We start from the raw sequence: 18,548 nt of genomic DNA on the forward strand, positions 1-18,548 counted from the left end.
AACTGCTGGAATTTCGCAGTTTGACACACGTGTGATGCCAGCAAACTGATCTCAGTGACATCATCAGTGTGCATTAAGCCAACACGTACTTTTTTTGTGTTTTGTATGTGGCAACATAACATTTGACCTTTGACATTTTGGAACGAGTTTAATGCGACCTTTGTCTTTTCATACATTCTACACACTTTGAACCTCAGACCCCGACGCTTCCCGCCGTCTCCGACACAGCCGAGATAAACACTCCATCACCTGTGGACACACACACACACACACACACAATAGAACACACTTTCGTGAGAAGCCGGTGGCGTAGTCAGAATTTTGAGTGCGTTTGCGTACGTTTGTGCGGGCCTGTTGGTTGCACGTAGGCCTGTACAACATTCTTCTGTGCAGGCTGAGGTTGTACAAGAACAAGATTCGTGTTTTCTCCCTCTGGAAGACAAAAAGACAAAATGTGCGAATTTTACCCCAAATCCAAATAAAGCTGAGTTGAGATGAATGACGTCACGTGTTGAGTTTGGTTGGAAACGCTCTCTCCTCAATCACGGGGAAGTGCACTTCATTGGCCTGATCGGCTTAGCTGGACCGCGTGTGCACGTGTTGAAGTCTTACACTTTGCTAGCTCATCACTATGCGAGAGGAAGTGACATCGGCAGCTGGCGCAAACAAAGACTGCTTGTATTATTGCAAAAAGGACCCGAAGAGCTGACGCAGACGTTTTGTCCACTTTCACGTATAACACAGGCCCAACACAAACAAGACGCAAGCCTAACCTCAGGAAGACAACAAATACTCCGATTAGTGGCGGCACGATGGCCGATTGGTTAACATGTCGGCCTCACTGTGCAGAGGTCGTGGATTCAATTGCGGGCCCCGGAACTTCCTGTGTGGGGTTTGCATGTTCTCCCGGTGCCTACGTGGGTTTTCTCCGGGTACTTCGGTTCCCTCCCACAGTCCAAAAACATGCACAGTCGGTTGATTGAACCCCCCCCCCCCCCAAATTATCCCTAGGTTTGATTGTGAGCACAAATGGCCGTTTGTTTATGTGTGCGCTGCAAGGTTGTTCAGGGTGTCAGGGCGGATCAGATAATGGATGGATGGATGTCGGGATGGTAAGGGAGCGTTACCCGCGGGTGGTAGAAGGCGGCGATGACCCTCCGCAGGCGGTTAGCGTAAACCTGAAGGCAGCTGAAGAGCACCGCCAGCAGGAGGCAGCAGGCAACGCTGATGTACGCAGAGGCGGCCAGGGAGGAGGGCGTAGTCACGCAGCCTGTGGAGGGGAGAGAATGAGAGGGGGGCGGCGCAAGTTCATTTGGGGCGCCGATCATCACCCTGTGCGACCCTCGACCCCCCAACCGACTCACGCTGGTTGTCGGATACGATGCGAACCCTCGACGACGTGTTGAAGGCGGAAAACGTCCTCCGCAAGAGGCGCGCCATCATTGAGGTTCCGCCTACTTTTATGTCCACCCGCTGGCTGCCTGAAAAAAGGCCACGCCCACCATGTGCATCATTACGCAACATGCCCGGGAGTTTGTGTTTACGGGTCAAGTCGAAGGAGGCGTGCGCACGCAACGGATGTCTTACTCGTGACGTTGATGGTGGTACGCGTGTGCTTGCTCACCACGTCCAGTACACGAAAGACTGACCCGTCCACCATCAGCAGGACCAACGCCAGAAGGAGCACGGACAAAACCTGAATGACACTTGACAGCTGCACACGCAGACAATGAATGATACATGCGTGCGTGCGTGAGTGCGTGCGTGTGCGAGGTGAGCCCACCACTTCTTTGATTTCTTCAGGGTGAATTTTGGGGCTCCAGGGGTCCACAAACCTTCGTCTCTCAGATGGCGTGAGAGGTAATAAATGCCGTTTCCCCTGAATGTGCGCGCACACACACACACACACACACACGTGATAATGAGGCCGCTGCTGATGATGACGACGACGTCAATGATGAAGGCGTTACCAGCGACTTCCTGCGTCGGTCGATGATGCCGAAGTACTTGGTGATGTACATGTTATCGAAGTAAACGTCTCCTCGGAATTGTCGCACGTAACCGAGACACCTTGAACACACAAACACACTGAGGACGCCGGCGCCACATGCAACGGCGGCGGGGGGGGGGCCAGCGGCTTACTGCGTGAACACGGACAAGAAAGCGAAGGACACGACGAGGCGGAAGATGTCCAGCAGTTTGCGTATGCGAGCGGCCACCTGTCGGAAAGAAGTCCGGATGCCGCGCGTGAAGTCGCCGTCCAGCAGCTGTCCATCCAGCGCCGCCTGCTGCTGATATTCCTGTCGCGCACCGACACGGAAATGGGAAGATGTCAACAGGCGACACACGCGGGACGTAAATATGTCCGCATGCGACAGGCGAACATGTCGAACGGGCGTCGGGTGAAAACGCGACGGGGTCGCGACCTTGACGACGAGCTTGCTGGTGAACTCCTGATTGAGAAGATCAATGGAGGTGTTGAGATGATCGAACAGCTGACCGAAGTTTTTCTCCACGGGGATGTGCTCCTTGCACCAGTCCGTCATCACTGAGGAACAAAAGCACACAAGGCGCCGTCGTCATCATCATCATCATCATCATCGAGCACGTATCGATGATGCGGTACGAGTGATCTGGTGTCCGCTGACCTCTCATGATGTTACACAGGAAGTGGAACTTCATGGGCACGCACAGGATGTGCTTGATGACGGGCACCTGGATGGCCTTGGCGCACTGCGCCCACTTGTCGGAGAACCATTTGGCGCAGGCCGCGATGCCCCCCTTGACCATGCCTACGCGCGACGGGAGACGAACGCGACGATGACGGAGATAAAGAGGATAAGGTGGATGAGTAAGGCTCACCGTCGCACTGCGTTAAGGCGCTGAGGGCGAAACGTTCCTGCGTGCTGTTCCGGTCTGCGTTTTCGGGAACGCTCGTGTCCCGACCGAGCGCTTCCCGCCGGACGTCGGCGAAGGCGCCGTGGGCGCCGCGAGCTTCTGACTCGAATTCCGCTTCTCCCTGCTGGACGCACGAAAGAGGCAGCAAGTTACACGTCACCTGCAGGCCATTTGCTAAGAAGCAATCCTTTTTGCTCAGCAGCAGGGTGGTCACATGACGCGGGGGGGCGGGGGGGCGGGTCTTACCACGACTTCTTTCGCCACCTTGAGGAAGGGCTTGACGGCGTCTCTCCACAACAACTTGGCGTTGCGCACTTGAAGGTCCAGATTGCAACTCAGAGACTCCGCGGCCGTCTCGACGTTGTGCTGGATGTTGGACACCGGACCTGTCAATCAAGCGCCACGCACTTGTCAGTCATCCAGCGACTACCTGTTCGTCAGCATTTATTGAGCTGTGCTGCATTCGCTGTCCAACTGTCAATCGTTTCGTTTTGGATCGGCGACTACCGATTGTACACCTGTTCATTCTTCATTGGCTTCTTGTCAATCATCAACTCTCTGCCCTTCAATTATTATTGTCCATCTCTTGCCAATCACTTGTTGTTCAACTGTCAACCATCAGTCGTCCACTTGTCAATCACGTTACCCTGCTGTCATGCACCAACCTGAATAGAGCGCGGAGACAACGAGCAGCAAGAGGAAGGCGCGTCCGCGGGAGCCGAGCATGCTGGGAAACATCAGCAGGACGGCGCATCTGAAGGCCGATGATGTGGCCCCGCCCAACACACAGGCCCCTGGACACGGCCAAAAGCACAGTCACACAGGCATCCTGTAGGTGGCGCTACATCATCATCTTCCTCACCAGTAAAGAGGCATCCTGTGGCCAGCTTGAGGTCAAAGGTCAGGGGCAGGCCCGGTGCAATGGCGGCGAACATGGCTGATCTCATGACAAACACATCACTTGACATCGTCTGCTGTTGATTGGACGGCGCTAGCTTGACTTAGCAGTTGACATTGTTCTGCGGCGCAGCTCGTAACTAGCTCAAATAAGTTTGAATGGAGATTTTGTGTGAGGCCCCCCCACCCCTATAAAACCATATTTTCCCGAAAAAAAAACAGGGGTCACCAACTCCAATACTTGAGAGCCCGAGATGTTTCCCTCCTCCAACAGAGCCGATTCAAATGATCTGCAAGCTCTACAGGAGCCTGATAACGATCCTGATCGGTGCATTAGGGGGTCTCGATGACCGGAGTTGGTAGCCCTTTGTCTAGAGCGTCTCTAGAACATCCACGGAAGTGCCGAACATTTTGATCCAGATGCCGCCAATATGGTTTTCAAATGATTCATAATCATTGCGATTGCTCCAAAAGCCACTGCTATTATTGCACATTATGGAGGACACTTCTCTTTTGGGGAAAAAAAAGACATCAACACAACTCGTTCATGAAACTTCAATCGTTCCACTTCACTCCAAGCTCCCATTTGGACTGGCCACCCATCAACAGCAAAAAAACAACACCTGCTGAGTCAAAGTCCATCCACCTTGGTGTTTTTTACTTTTCTTTTTCGTTTATTTATTCATTTTTCTTACCTGCACCACTCAGCGCGCCGAACAGGGCGCGTAGGATGACGTCAGCAAGTCGCAGCTCGTCCGATTGGTTGAAAAGGAAGCGATGGCAGGCACGTGGGAGGAAGTGCTTGATCAGATGCTCTACAGCTGCGAGACACGTCACCGCCACCAGAGGACGTCACACACCAGAAATACCACAAGGACGGGTACAACAAAGATGAAAAGAAAACACTCACTACTGCGAGGTTGGTCGTCACGAGTCATGATAACGTCACGACCGGCTTGTGCCGTTGGTGCTTGTTGTTCACAATGACCGTAAAGATCATAATCATATACTGATAATCCTAAATCCTAATCCATGCCTTTTCCCCGCCGCAAACCAGTGTGACGTCACAGTCAAACGACGCGTTATGTCACGTGACGCCGTCAAAGTAAATTCCCTTACACGTTCCTGACGCGCACGTTCAACTTTGAGTTACAAACTTTTGGGGAAAAAAAAGAACTGAGACGATCTGAACCATGTAATGAAAAACACTCTCCCGTCACGTGATGGACGGAAGTGCAGTCAACTGGTTACCATGGCGACGCCCAGGCAGGTAAAATGTCCCAAATGAACTGCACGGCTTATTTGTTGCATTCGATTGTCAAAGATGGGAGAGCGGACAAGATGCTTGACTTTTTTTGTGATTTTGAAAATGCAAAGAAATGTGATCCAAACAAAAGAAAGACAAAGAAGTTGCTACGACTGAGCGCATTGCGGTGCCCTGAGATACGACTGATACAACCTGACTAGATTTTTTTTTTTTTTTCTTGCCACGAGCCGTCATTTGGCTGATTGTGCAAAGGAATGCTCTCACTACCTTAATGCTAAAATATCATGGGAAATGGCATAGACGGAAGAACAAATAGCATGGATACTTGGAGCGGAGGACAACATATACATCAACACAAACGTTGCAGCATCACATGTAGACAGACAATATAATCCAGGCAAATCCATTGGAAGACTTTTTGGGAGCTCTACAAAAGGCAATTACGTCTTACCAAGAATGTTAAAATGGAGCCAGAAAATCTCAAGGCCATGACGCAAAACACCTCACCATTTTTTTTTTCACACCAAAGGCTGCCATCTTCCTCGTCGTCATCCTCGCCGGCATCGCGGCGCAGCAACTTGCGAGGTGACTTTCGAGCGGCGGCGCGGAGCCTACTGGCCTTCGGGGCGGGGCTGGTGCTGGCCTCCTGCTACGGTGCCACCGCCCTCTTTCTGCAGGGGGCGCCGCTGTGGACGTGTATATACGGAACGCTGGCGGTGGCCACTGTCACTGGCTTTGGGATGGGGATGTCCGTGCGCGTGCGCACCGCCATCAGCCTTATGCTGCCGTCGCTCTGCTCGGGTCAGTGCCTTCGCGCTTGTGTGTGTGTGTGTGTGTGTGTGTGTATCCGATGATGTGTGTGTGTGTGTGTGTGTAGCTCACGGACGTAACTTCCTGTTGCTGGCAAGCACGGCGGTGCTGGTGTCGGGCCCGGTGGCAAATACATTGGAGAATTCGGAGCTAGCCGCCGCCAGCCTGCTCTGTGGCGCCGAGTTTGCCGCCAATCAGACACGGCAGCTGATGAGGAACGCGGCCACGCCTCTCCTGGGTAAGACACGCCCACTGGCTTCCCTCATCGCAGCTCCGTTGAGCAACACCTCAGAGAAAACCGTGTGTATGTGTGCGCATGGCCGTGCAGCTGCGCTGGACCACATCCGCCAGATTGGAAGGAACGCCGCTGCCATGGCGGCCAGAGTCAACAAGCTGATTGGCTCGCTGAGTGATGGCATCCGCCATGTTGGTGAGAAAATCACAATGTGTGTGTGTGTGTGCACGCGTGTCTTCAGGTTGAGTCTTTGTCCTCCTCGCCCTCCAGCCCGCACCATGAGGAACGTTTTTCATTTCCTGTTGGACCTTGGCAACGTGTGCAACGCCAAACTGGGTACACCGTACAGGAAGTGTCGCGCCATCTTTATCCGGGCCAAAGGCGACTGCGTTGCTCAGCTAGGCGACTTCAACTTCCTGTGTGGCATTGTCGAAGGCTTCATGCACCTTTGTGAGCTGGCGAAAGGTGCATTGACGCCGAGTGCCTGACTGAGCTTTTTATGTGCCTTGGTGAAGGCATAGCATAGCATGGCATAGCAATGGAATGTCAAAGTCCCAAAAAACAGTGAAACATACAGGGAGGGATAACAGCAGCAGAGGACAACAACAAGCTAGTGAGACAGAAAAGCACAGAGAAGCAAACCCGAAAGCAAATGGGTGTTAAATGATCCAACAAGTGTGTCTGCTTTGGTGTCTTTTAGCCCCCAAGCTGTTCTGCAGCATCCCGGAATATGTCTCCAGCCAGCTCAAGAAGCACTTGGCCGAGCGTAAGTCTGCCAGCCTTTGAGAGCCCGCCTCCTGCCTCCCGGCCCCACCCCTGACTCCTCCCCCTTGCATATTTAGCCGTCATCTCCGCCTTCCGCCGAATGCGGAGCCATTTCGACTTCAACCTGTCGGTGTCGGCTGCCTTGGAGGTGGACGCCAACGTGAGCCGCTCGCTACACCAGACGGCTCAGGAGATCTTGGAGCAGCTGACTTCGGACCTCAAGGTCTTCACCACGCTCAGAGGACCGCTCGTGTGGGCGGGGCTTTTGCTCCTCACCTGCTCCCTAATCAGGTGACCGCCCCTTCTGTGCTGGGCGTGCCACACCCACAGTTGTGCGTGTATCTGTATGCATGTCGGTTTGTGTGAATGTGTCTTGTGCACGTCCGCTGATGATTTTGTGAGTGAAACTAGCAGCTGCTAGCTAACACAAGCGTGTGTGTAGGGCGGTGCAGTACCAGCGCAAGTACTTGACGCACTTGAATTTCGAAAACGTTTACATCACCGCTCAGTTTGTAAAACTGGACCGTCAGTTGACCTCAGAAGGCGGGGCTTCCATCCTGCCAATCACGCGTAGGGAGTCACAGATCTACATTAGGCCACGTGAGTTCATCAGAAACAATGATTGACGACTCGGGCCACGTCGCACGGCAGTCACCCGTCACTTCCTGTCGGCACTTAATGGCATCAATTCCTGTTTCAGTGTCTCCGTGGCTGACACGCAGAGAGTGTCGTTCGGTGCTGGTGGGCGTAGCCTGGGTGACAAGACACACGCTGATGTCGGCGGTTCTTGTAGCTCTGGACTTCCTGGTCTTCTGGCTTTTGGATCAGGTGCACCGGCAGGTCCAGGGGGGCGTCGTGGCCCGAGGTGATGCCAGTGACGTGTTTCCCCAATGTACCCTTTTTTTCACTTGCATCTTCCAATTCCTTCAATCGTCCTTCGTTTGTCCTTCAATCCTTCCTAAGCGATAATGCCGTGAACGCTATCAATCTTAAAGGAGCTTGACAGGTACACGGTTTGTCTGAGCGTGGGGTAACCGCGGCGATCGTATGATCCCGCAGCTCCGGTGACAGTGGCGGTTCAGGTGCAAGGCTCGGGCTACATGGCCGACATCATGCGTGACCTGGCGGTGTCCTTCAACGTGCTGCAGGCGGGAAACGTCACGGTCATCAGCCACAAGTGTCTGTTTGTGCCATCGGAACCCGACTACACTTCCTGCTTCGCCATAGGTGGTCGGCCGCTGCGGGAAGTTAACGTATGGAGGCGTGAGGGGGAGGTGACCCGTCCGCTCATCTCTCAGGCTTCCTGTTGGGCGTGGCCCTGCTGGTGACGCTCGCCGGAGGAATCGTCCGCCGGTCAAGACGCCTCATCTGCGCCTACTTCCACCCCGACACCGAGATGGTAAACGCACACCCTCACAAATAGACCAAGAAACGTATCATATAGCGACGCATTGTCACTATATGCCCTTTGCCATGCGCTCAATCAGTTTTCCGACGTCTACTGGCTTTACACCGACTTCCTGCTCCATCAGGCACGTATCCACTTCCTTCGCCAGCAGATCCTGGACGAGAGGCGGGCGGCGGGAAGAGCCCTGCTGAGGGCGGCGGCCAGGATGTCGGCGAAAGGGGCCATGCCTCGCGGCCGTCTCTGGGCCCTGTTGCAAAGGTGCGCCTTTGTTGAAAAGGGTCGTGGGGACATTTGGAGGGTCGGGTGCTCACCGTTCAAACGGGGGCAGGTGGAACCTTTTTTTTCTTCTTTGGTGCATCTTCACAAGTAACGTCGTGTCATCTCATGTTGTTCACCCTTGAGCCTGATGTTTTCGTAGCGGACGTACAGGACATAGCAACGCTTCATAACGACCTTATATCACTGAGCCAAAGTTAAACATGAGCTCTTTCTCCAATGTCATTCCCCAGTCGGAGGTCAGTTGAGCCCCTCCCGTCCGAATCAAACACATACGACCCAATATTAGGAGACTGGATGAGCGTCACTCTCGCAGCCACCGCGTCTGTCACGCGTGTTTCTTTTCCACAGCAGTCAATCAAGTATCAATGCACGTGTCTGTCAGGCTTCCAGGGGGAGGAGCCTACCTGTCAGAAATGTGCGTGTCCTGCGGTGGGAGGGCGGGGCTTGCGCCGTTCGTCTGCGACGTCAATCGGTGTCCAGGTAGGATGGTCGATGAGGCCCACCAGGCACAACTCTGCACAAGACGGGTAGCAACATGCTACGGCTAAATCTTGGCGCAGGGGGGGGGTCAGGTGGTGTCAGGGAGAGCACGCGGTGTTGGCCGCTAACCGCGGTAACCGCTGTCACAAGGTTTTCGGTTTCCCCTCGCTGTGTTTGCAGGAGTGTTTTGTAAGCCGTGTTTCAAGAGAGGTGGGAAGATGTGTCACGTGTGCGCGCGACCGACGACTTTCCAAGAAGACAGCCAGGAGGAGCCGTGAGTGACGCAGCCACGAGAAACCCTGTAAAAGCGAGTGCTCGAAAGCCGAAAAACAAGAAACAGCCTTAAATTGAGGAAAACACGAAAAACGGAGGTTGAATAAAACTCTAAAATAAAAGAGAAATAAAAAATGAGAATGACCAACACTAGCAAAATGTCAAATGAGGAACCCAAGTTAATTTTTTTTTTAAACCCTGAAAAAAAGAAAACCTAAATCCCCAAAAGGAAACACAAAAAATGAAATAACCACAAAAGATGGAAAAATGTGAAAGAAAAAAAATGCTAAAAAGGTACAAGAGAAAACACTAAAAATAAAACACTTAAGTAGAAAACTATAAAAAAAAAATTCCTTTCTGAACTCTGACTGTAAATTTCCCCATTGCGGGACAAATAAAGGATATCTTAATCTTAAAAAAAAAGATCTAGGAGAAAGCGTTTAAAAAAAACGTGAGAAAAATGCAAAAAATACACAAAAATGAGAAAAAACCATGACATTGTGAAAAATGTAAAAACAAAAAGAAAGCGAAAAACAATAAACAATATTAGAAAATACTAAAAAGGAGAAAAAAACAAGAAAACTGGAATGAGAAAAAGGTGAAAAAACAAAGATCAAAGCAAGAAAAACTCAAACGAATACAAACGCCAAAGATGAAAACACAGAACTTTAGAAAACTCTAAAGACGACAATGTGAATGCTGAGAAATATTCCAAATATTCTTTTTGCTTCTGCGTGTGCATACGCACCTCGTCAGTGACTCAAGCGAGGACGAGCGCGAGGACGACGCCCGCCAGGACGCCCCCGGGGCCGATGTGAGCGCCGGGCGCCCCGAGCCGCCATCGCTGGAGCCGTCAGCGTCCCAAAGCTTTTTCTCTTCCGCCTTCGGCTTTCTTCAGGACTTCGGTGGCAGTGGCCCCACGCCGCGCTGATGACCTCTGACCTTGCATTAAGCGCGCATGTACGTGTGTGACACATCAACAAATGGACACAATCACAATCCATTGCCAATAAACCATTCGTCCTCTCCCTTTCACATGAAACTTACAAATACTCCTTCAACATGCTGAAAAATGCTTCGAAATGTAATAGTAGGTGAAAAAGACAAGCAGTTACACGAAGGTTGTGTGAAGCTTTATTGAAGGACATCACTGACACACGCCCCCCCCCCCGCCCCAAATTAAAAAAAAAAAGAATCAGGAGCGGCTGTCTTATGGCTACAATTAACGTGTTAGCAGGCGAAGTGCTTCCTGTTAGCTGTTAGCAAGCTACATTTGATGTTATGCAACACACCAGTCAGAATTGGGAGGTCTTAAAAGCCAGCCGGGCCTCAAAAGACCCAATTGAGAATCTTAAATATTACACATGTTCCAATATTTAGGACCCCCCCCGCCCCCCCCAAAAAAAATCTTCCATGTATGCTGGGAAAGCTGACTATGAGTCATTTGATTTTACGAATTGTGACGTGGAACGGAAAGTAGCCAATCGAAACAGGCTAGTTGAGCACAAGGGAAGCAGCCGGCAATAAAACAAAGTCCTTGTCCATGAGGCAGCTTCTCAAGAGTATTTTCCAAAACAAGTCTTTTCTGATGATTTTGGCATTTTTCAACGCAAACTTCAGTAACAATCGGCGCATATCTGCTCGTGACAATTCTTGTTTAGTTTTTGTGAGAGTTGGGCTTTGAAAGACTTGTTTCGAGATCTGTGGCGGAAAAGAACCTCTGAAGATTGGTGTTGTGTTTTGAGATTTTTGACACACAGTATGACCAAAAAATTAAAAGTGATCCGGTTTTTGAGCTTGTTGAGTGGGCTCGGTAACGGATCGATCTTTTCATATATGAAAACTACAAATGTGTATACTAGGCCTTAATGGCGCCTTGGCGCATGACGTGACCGTGACAGGAGGTCAAGTGAGAGTGGAAGGAAGCAGAATTGTGTCAGTGAGTACGGCGATTAGATTCATTTTGCGCCGATTCTGTCGGAGAAGCCGGCGCAACCACGGCGTTCTGCTGTCAGGGTGGCTGCCCGGGAGTGGCGCGGAGCGGGGGGGTGCGGGGGGGGGAGCGGCGGCACCGTGCTGTGGCGTGGACGGGGTGGCGCTCATCAGTCGGTGGCGCTGTTGATGGGCTCTTCCACCGAGTTGGGGTTGAGGTACTCGAAGGCCTTTTGGCTCTGCGACACAAACTGCTTGAGCGGCGAAAGGATGAGCTCGGCGGCGGAGGGACGGCGTTGGGCGGCGCCATCGGAAAAGACGGGGGAGCCATCCGCCTCCGCGTCCTGCTTCAGGCTGGAGCGCTTGCCGGAGGCGGTTGCAGGGGCAACGGCGGCGGCGGCGGCGGCATCCGGGCCTGGACTGCGGGCGGCCCTGGAGAAGAGACTCTTGCGCCGGCGAGGACGTCCGTCCATGGCCTTCAGGAACAGACTGTTGGCTGAGCTGCGGCGGGACGAGCTGTCCGTACGGAAGTCCTCCTGGTTCAGGAAATCCTCCACCTCTTCGTTGGACGGCTGCTGGAGCTGACGCATAGGAAACATGGGCTTGAAATTGGTGTCAAACTCATCTGAAACATGCCTCACACATGCATGAAACGTGCACATGATTCCAAGATGTCCAGAACATGCCGAAAACCCGCTTCAAATGTGTCCCAATTGTGGCGGAGGTCAGCTCATGGCGACATAGGAGTCGTACAAAGTGTGCTCACCAAATCGTACAGCGGCGTGGTGTTGATGACGAGCTGGAGGAGAATCTTGGAGAGCTTCTGAAGATCCTCCAGGAGGTGGCGGACCTGAAGCGGGAGCTCTCGGATCTGCCGCACCGGACGAAGCTCCGCTAACACGACAGCCTGCTCCCGAACGCGGCCCAGGCTCAGCTCCCTCAGCCTCTCTGTGCGGTACACAAGCGCCACCAGCAGCCTCTGCAGGTTCTGCAGCAACTCCCCCAGCACTTCCAGCACAGTCCCCAGTCCCACCTGCAGGGGAGGGGGGAGTGTGGCACAGTAAATGTATGGGGTCGTATCCCAAAATCGTCACATTGCCTCTCTCTTTTTGTTAACATGCTTCTTCCTAGACAATCACGGCATGTTTTTGTTGTTCAGTCAAAGTAATACAGTTCATCACTGGTGTCAAGCTAGCAGCCCGGTAGCCAGATTTAGCCTGCCACATCCTTTTATCTGGCCTGCGAAGGCATTTCAGGTGCGACGAAAAAGGCAAACAAAAAGATAAGATTAAAGACAAGATTAAGTTCAGTGAAAAGATTTTTAAAAAAAAGTCAAGGTACAGCACCAGCATGAGCGTGAGCCGAGTGTTTTGATTAGCTTTGCACGAACCGCTTGGACGGCGTCCCCCAGGGCTCCGGTGGCGTCCTCCAGCTGTTCTTGGACCTTAACCATGCGGTGGTAAAGCTGCAGGCTTATGGAGAGGAGGAGGCTACGGACGCGGGTCCAGACGCTGGGCTCCTCGTCGTCATCTTCGTCCTCATACTCCTGAACCCGCATCTCCCACTCGCGACCTCAACACGCCACATGACACACAGCGCACGTCAAGAACCGCTGTTACAACCTACAAGTTTGGTTTCCGGACAACTATAAACCATTTCCCCCAAATAACCACTGGCTCCCCTAGAAATCCAGATGTGGACTGGCTCACTCTGTCTGCAAACCAAAATGAACCATTACAGACCACCAGGGTGGACCATTATGGACATCATCGAATTGAGCCTCATTGACCCTAATGATGGTAAATCACAAAGTTCAAAACAAATGTTGCCAACTTACGCAGCGTGGGAGGCAGCGGCATGTAGTAGGCGGTGGCGTCCTCCAGGCGGCTGAGCAAGTCATCCAGACCCGACGAGGCGGCGCGTCCCACCTGCGACTCCTGCACCTGCCGCACCGCCATCCAGGCTGAGTGAGACAGACGCTCCATCTGGTCCAACGCACCGTCCAATCCATCCACCATCCACAGCTGCATGTCATCCAGCGTCAGGAAGAAGGCATCCTTCAGGTGACCCACCACCTGGACGGGGACGCACCATTAGCGTGGCGACACATGCCTGACCGACTATGTCACAGATTTCTTTGCAATCCTGCTTTTTCTGCCTACAGAAAGCAATGGCTGTAGGTTCATTGGACAATGTACATCTGCGGGCCACATTATTCATGTACATTGCCAGAAGGTCAGTGAAATTTGTTAGTTTGTAATAAACGGGGATTGACCGTATCAACTAGGTTTTATGCTAGCTCTTTCTTAGATGTTAATAATCCTGTTTCTATTTGAGTCATATTCTGTTTAGGACATTATTTGAGTAGATATACGCGAGCATTCTTCAAGTGCCTTCTTATTGGTTTCACCAGAAGGCCATAGCTGACTTTTCGGTTCACGAGTGATGGTTACCATGTATTGACGGTAAAGTTAGCAACCAGAAATTGTGCATCTTGTCTTTCAGAATAAGAGTATGATATGCAAGAAGTGCGATGTTAACTGTGTAAATGTTGCCATTGTAGTAGTTGTACTCAGTAGTGTACTCATTACTTATCCTGTTTAGGTTCACTGGCCAGTGAGTATATGGTTATTCTTTTTTTTTTTAGGCTTAGAAACGTACATGCACGTACACACACACACACGCACTACAGAGGCCTTTCCAGTCAACTTTTTTTGCAAATCATCCCAAAAAAAAGTCGTCTCACACACACAACTGAGGACAACAAGAAGAAACAAGTTGGCAACCTCGTCGGTGGACTGGTTAAGGAAGGGAAAAGTCCTCTCCAGCTGGTCCAGACCCACCAGAGCAAAACTGTTCGCCACCTCGACTGGGAGCACACAACACAGAAAGTGTGTCACGCAAACATAGGAAGTAGCACAGGATCACCACGTTAGCTGAAATGGTAGAAAGTAGCTACAGGGCAGCAGCATTATTAGCATTCGCTCTATGATTTTGTATTAGCATCAGCACAGTACGCACTCTGAGGCCTGAGGGTCTGCACGAGGGGTGTGGCTCCGCTCAAGGCCACCTTGGAGGCATTTTGGACGCCCACCTCGGCCACGCCTCCCACCAAGCCCAGCAGAGGGTAGCGACCTTTGGCCTCCGAGTACATCGAGGTCACCAACTCCAGCGCCGAGCGCACCAGAGGGAGGTGCGAGACCCTCAGCACCACACTCATCTGAACACACAATCAACCAATGTTTGCGTGACCAAGAGATAAGTCCCACCCGTCTCACCTCATGATTGTGATGAGCCATGTCGTTATCTCTTTCCCCAAATCTGAAGTGAGACAAACAGAGGAAGGAAGTCAGTGCATTTGATTATGATAAGACTTCCCACCCACAGCAGCTACTGGTACCGGCATCGGGTCAATGCTGGCTTTATTTCAAGGTATCGGGTACTCATGATGTCTGCCGATACCAGTCACAGATACCTAGACCTGGTCATGGTTAACTTAATGTAAAATTTACTCTCATCTGAGATTAGTAAAACCAAGTTCAAAATCTGTGAATCAAACTAAGCCGAGCTCCATTGCACCATTTATTTAAAAAAAAAAAAAACTTAAATCCTTAACCACAACATCTCAGTTTGTCAGATTTCGGATTTGTAGTTTCGTTGATGGACCAGAAAGACACGAGATTTGTATGGAAGGTTAGAACAGAGGACCCCCGACGGAGGGCAGCAACGAGACCTTCGCATGTGGCCCGATTTGCATCCAGGCCTTCATTTGCGAGTGAAGAGGTGATAGCGTCTTCGGCGGTGGCGGCGGCATGAGGCAGTCAGCTGCTCGTGCACACGACTCTTCAATGTTCCGCCGCCGAACCAGCGTGGAAATTGCCCTCTATGGCCAATGCACGTACGCTCACATGCGCACAAAACAGCCTTTCAAGCACTTTGGAGGGCGCCGCTCTCATGACATCTCCCACTGACGCTTGCCACGGTGTCCATTCACTCCACCGGATTGACAGGCAACCAATCCGCTGGAAAATTTACTTCTTAGAGTCATCCAAAAGGACGCGGTGTCATCGTTTTCCCCCAAAAACGCAAGTTGAAAGTGGCTCAGTCTCCGGTGCGGGTTGCTCTGACGACTTGGATCACTCATGAGGGTAAAAACGTTGAGTTTCAGGCATTCATCCTTTCACCACAGACTATCTTGGCAATCTGCTCACCATGCATACCACCACCCGCGTTCGCCATTACAGCAGTTTCATGAATCTCTTGGCTCTCAAAGTCCACTTTTTTTCATCCCGTAATTTCTCTGGAAGGCTTTGTAACAAACGAGGAAAGACGTCGTCGTTGAAAAACTCGGCGAAGAAGAACCACACCCTGATGGCATCCGAGCGTCTGAAAACACTAGAGGACTGCTGGTACACCTTGGCGCAGGGGTGTCAAACTCATTTTTGTCACGGCCCACATTGTCCTTACGGTTTACCCTTGGACGTTCGTTATGACTGAATTTTGTAAAACCATGTCAATGTCTAACCACCGCCACATATTACATACATAGCGAAGAACAAACTGATGGATCGCTTGTTTTGAAATCCGAAGTCAAGAATAATGGCTTGTTCAAACATTGTTGTTATGGATTGGATATGACAATTGGAAATTTTGGTTCAGACTTTAGCAAGCATCATTGGCGTTGACATGCTTGATTTGTTTTCGCAGGCCACATAAAATGATGTGGGGGCCCCAGATCTGGCCCCGGGCCTTGACTTTGACACCTGTGCCTTATTGTGTTTGTTCATCTGTCCATCCTCATGACAGGTTACTTTAGTTCCGTGTTTCTCATTTATTTTACGTAAGTCCCTCCCCCCCGAAGGCGAAAAAAACATTTTACCTCCCCACCAACTCTCTGGAGCGACAATAAATGGGTTTTGTCTGTAAAACTGTTCCATGTAAACTTCTGTTGAACAGACTATTCTTATTAACATTTCAAACAAAGACAGAGAGCTCAACTTATAACAAAGAATAAATTGAACAGGATTGTTGACATTTTGTCACTGAAATGATTTTAAGTGCATCGATTTGCCTGAAAAATAAATAAGTAAATAAATGAGAGTACCACTGCCACCCACTGGAGTGGACGTGCAATTACAATTTTTTTCATGCTAAGAAAAAAAAAATGAGCACCCCCAGGTCATATGCGCTTTCCAAAAAAAGATTGTCTTTAGGGGGACTTGGAACTCATCGCAGCTGGATTTGGGCGAGGGCCCAGGTCCACGCCGGAGCGGGCGGCCGAGAGTCACAATCTTGCTGGGCTTTGCAACGAGTACTCAAAGAAAGTGCAAGCAGGAGAAACTCACGCAAGGTGGCGGGCGAGAAGAAGACCCAAACTCAAACTGGGATTGGACCCCCCCCCCCACACACACACACAGACTACAGAAAAGCCAAAAAGTCCAAAAGGGGCCAAAAAGGCACACTCACCCCATGAGCAAGGCACAGCTGCTGAAGACGAAGAGCGGATGAAGATGAGCAAGCGCTTGTGAGCTCGGCGGGCCGTGGGACGGCCGCTTTTCAGGAGGAGACGTGTGACGTGATGGCACGCCACGCGCTGCGAGCCCTTGCGACATGAATGGGGCCTTTATTGTGACGCGCTTCACTTTCGCAATCACTCGCTCCAAAAAGTAGAGCTCTTGCTGATTTTTTTTTCTTTTTCTTTCTAACAGAAAGTTGAAGCAGTTGTGTCGACATTGACAGAAATTTGGAACAGTTCGTAATTCCCTCGGAATTGTATACAATAACCGCAACAATCATGTATACAAAAAAAATGTTTGATTTCAGCCGTGCCATTCTGGAGGACATGGGCTGCGATGAGCTTCTGCGGTGACGACAAAAAATGTCAACCCAGCTTTCATCAGGCCTTCACATGTGTTTGTTTTCTTTTCCTTGTACAATAAATACATACCGACAAGGCCTCCTTGCATGTTGCCACATTACCTGGATGCATGAAGATTCGAAATTTTTGCCAAACGTACCGAATGGCCAGAAATCTCTTTGGGGCCCAGCGCTCAGCGTTGCCGCGGCCCTCCCTTTGTAATCGGCTTGTGGTCTTTTGACCCATTTTGGAGATACGCGGTGGTGTCATGTGCCAGCCGTCCTCTTCCGCCTGCCTTGTAACGCCTTGCAAATTCCTCTCGACTCTCCAGCCAGCCAACTGATCCTTTTAATAATAATAATAATAATAGATTTTATTTATAAGCGCCTTTCAAGACACCCAAGGACACTTTACAATAACAAAAAACACAAACCAATACGGGTTGAGCAGCGGCAGCCAAAACGCGCCAGCATTCACCTTTTGGTCAGGTTTGTGGAATTTTGCTTTGACTTGAACATATTCAGCTTGGTTTCACATCCCATTCCTCTCGTTCATGCCTTGTCAAACAAGGTTGGTTTTCATCTTCCCTATTCTCATCAGCCATGTCAACCGATCGTCTCCCTCCAGCCACTTGTACCTTACCCAGGTGTGCCTCGTTAACTCGTCAATTTGTATTTTGATCCCTGAGGTCATCTGACCTATGGTTTGATAGATCACGATGTCATGTAGTTGTTCTTATGTTTCGATTTTTACGAAAGATGAGAAGGGAAAAGAGGCAAGTGAAATGTGTTCGCCCCTTGTGCTGGAACCGCCGTAAGCTAACTTGGCGGTAGCTCATGTGAGCGTGGGTTCTTAACGCGTTTCGCCACGCCACTCACTCGCAAGAAATGGAGCCTCACACACCTTCATTCTGCTTACAGAGGTTCCAGTGAAAGATGACTCAGCTTCTGCATCCCCACAGTGACCCCACTCGATCTAAATCTGCTCCTGCAATCGGGAACATTGAAGTTCAGGACCCCGGGGGTGCCCTCGCCGTGGCTGACGCGCCAGCGACCCACGGATACGAGAAAAGACGCGATACGTTAGCGCCCTGTTGGGACCCGGACATACGTGGCGGCCATATTGAAAGGGGCAATGCATTGACACATAAAACTCTGCCTATTATTTGTTTTTTAAATTTATTAATCAATCTGAGATTGGCTGGCAACCGGTTCAGGGTGTCCCCTCCCTATTGCCCAAAGACGGCTGGGATAGGCTCCAGCACCCCCCGCGACCCGTGGGAGGATTAAGTGGTTCGGAAAATGGATGGCTGGACATCAAGATGCTATAGCACACCCACTTTGCAAATGCATATATGCTTATATTTATATTACACTCTGTACTGTGTACAGTCCATTTTTGGGGGGGTTTTTGGACATGCAAATACTTTTGTTTTTCTACTTTCACC

At 50.9% G+C, this 18,548-nt stretch overlaps 3 protein-coding genes across 4 annotated transcripts; 1 reads left to right on the forward strand and 2 right to left on the reverse strand.

Annotated features, from left to right (window-relative positions):
- Window positions 1–128: 128 nt before the first annotated feature.
- Window positions 129–4,849, reverse strand: dcst1 (DC-STAMP domain containing 1). Of its 2 annotated transcripts, XM_086113246.1 has the most exons (16): window positions 4,706–4,849; window positions 4,491–4,616; window positions 3,761–3,835; window positions 3,564–3,692; window positions 3,145–3,284; window positions 2,863–3,022; window positions 2,649–2,792; window positions 2,427–2,548; window positions 2,143–2,300; window positions 1,971–2,070; window positions 1,784–1,879; window positions 1,588–1,714; window positions 1,365–1,481; window positions 1,128–1,270; window positions 340–432; window positions 129–249 (listed from the first exon to the last, which is right to left on the reverse strand). In XM_086113246.1, exons 1-16 carry the CDS (start codon window positions 4,731–4,733, stop codon window positions 178–180), a joined length of 1,830 nt encoding a protein of 609 aa, XP_085969372.1. In that variant the 5' UTR covers window positions 4,734–4,849; the 3' UTR covers window positions 129–177. The 2 variants fall into 2 exon arrangements, with proteins under 2 accessions (XP_085969372.1, XP_085969371.1); XM_086113245.1 differs by having other exon boundaries at window positions 1,588–1,879.
- Window positions 4,850–5,526: 677 nt separating this feature from the next.
- On the forward strand, window positions 5,527–10,347 carry dcst2 (DC-STAMP domain containing 2). Its single transcript, XM_086113445.1, has 14 exons — window positions 5,527–5,863; window positions 5,940–6,110; window positions 6,201–6,302; window positions 6,378–6,572; window positions 6,808–6,873; window positions 6,950–7,163; window positions 7,315–7,472; window positions 7,573–7,737; window positions 7,932–8,099; window positions 8,171–8,271; window positions 8,360–8,538; window positions 8,942–9,039; window positions 9,220–9,313; window positions 10,069–10,347. Exons 1-14 carry the CDS (start codon window positions 5,527–5,529, stop codon window positions 10,241–10,243), a joined length of 2,223 nt encoding a protein of 740 aa, XP_085969571.1. The 3' UTR covers window positions 10,244–10,347.
- Window positions 10,348–10,514: 167 nt separating this feature from the next.
- On the reverse strand, window positions 10,515–16,799 carry plin6 (perilipin 6). Its single transcript, XM_086113005.1, has 8 exons — window positions 16,711–16,799; window positions 14,523–14,565; window positions 14,266–14,464; window positions 14,031–14,113; window positions 13,082–13,319; window positions 12,635–12,816; window positions 12,011–12,277; window positions 10,515–11,825 (listed from the first exon to the last, which is right to left on the reverse strand). The coding sequence occupies exons 1-8, from the start codon at window positions 16,713–16,715 to the stop codon at window positions 11,415–11,417; spliced, it is 1,428 nt and encodes a 475-aa protein (XP_085969131.1). The 5' UTR covers window positions 16,716–16,799; the 3' UTR covers window positions 10,515–11,414.
- Window positions 16,800–18,548: the final 1,749 nt, after the last annotated feature.

The sequence above is a fragment of the Hippocampus guttulatus genome, chromosome 6 (assembly GCF_054856545.1).
Source record: "Hippocampus guttulatus isolate MCC_2025c chromosome 6, RoL_Hgut_1.0, whole genome shotgun sequence".
Classification (NCBI taxonomy): Eukaryota; Metazoa; Chordata; class Actinopteri; order Syngnathiformes; family Syngnathidae; genus Hippocampus; species Hippocampus guttulatus.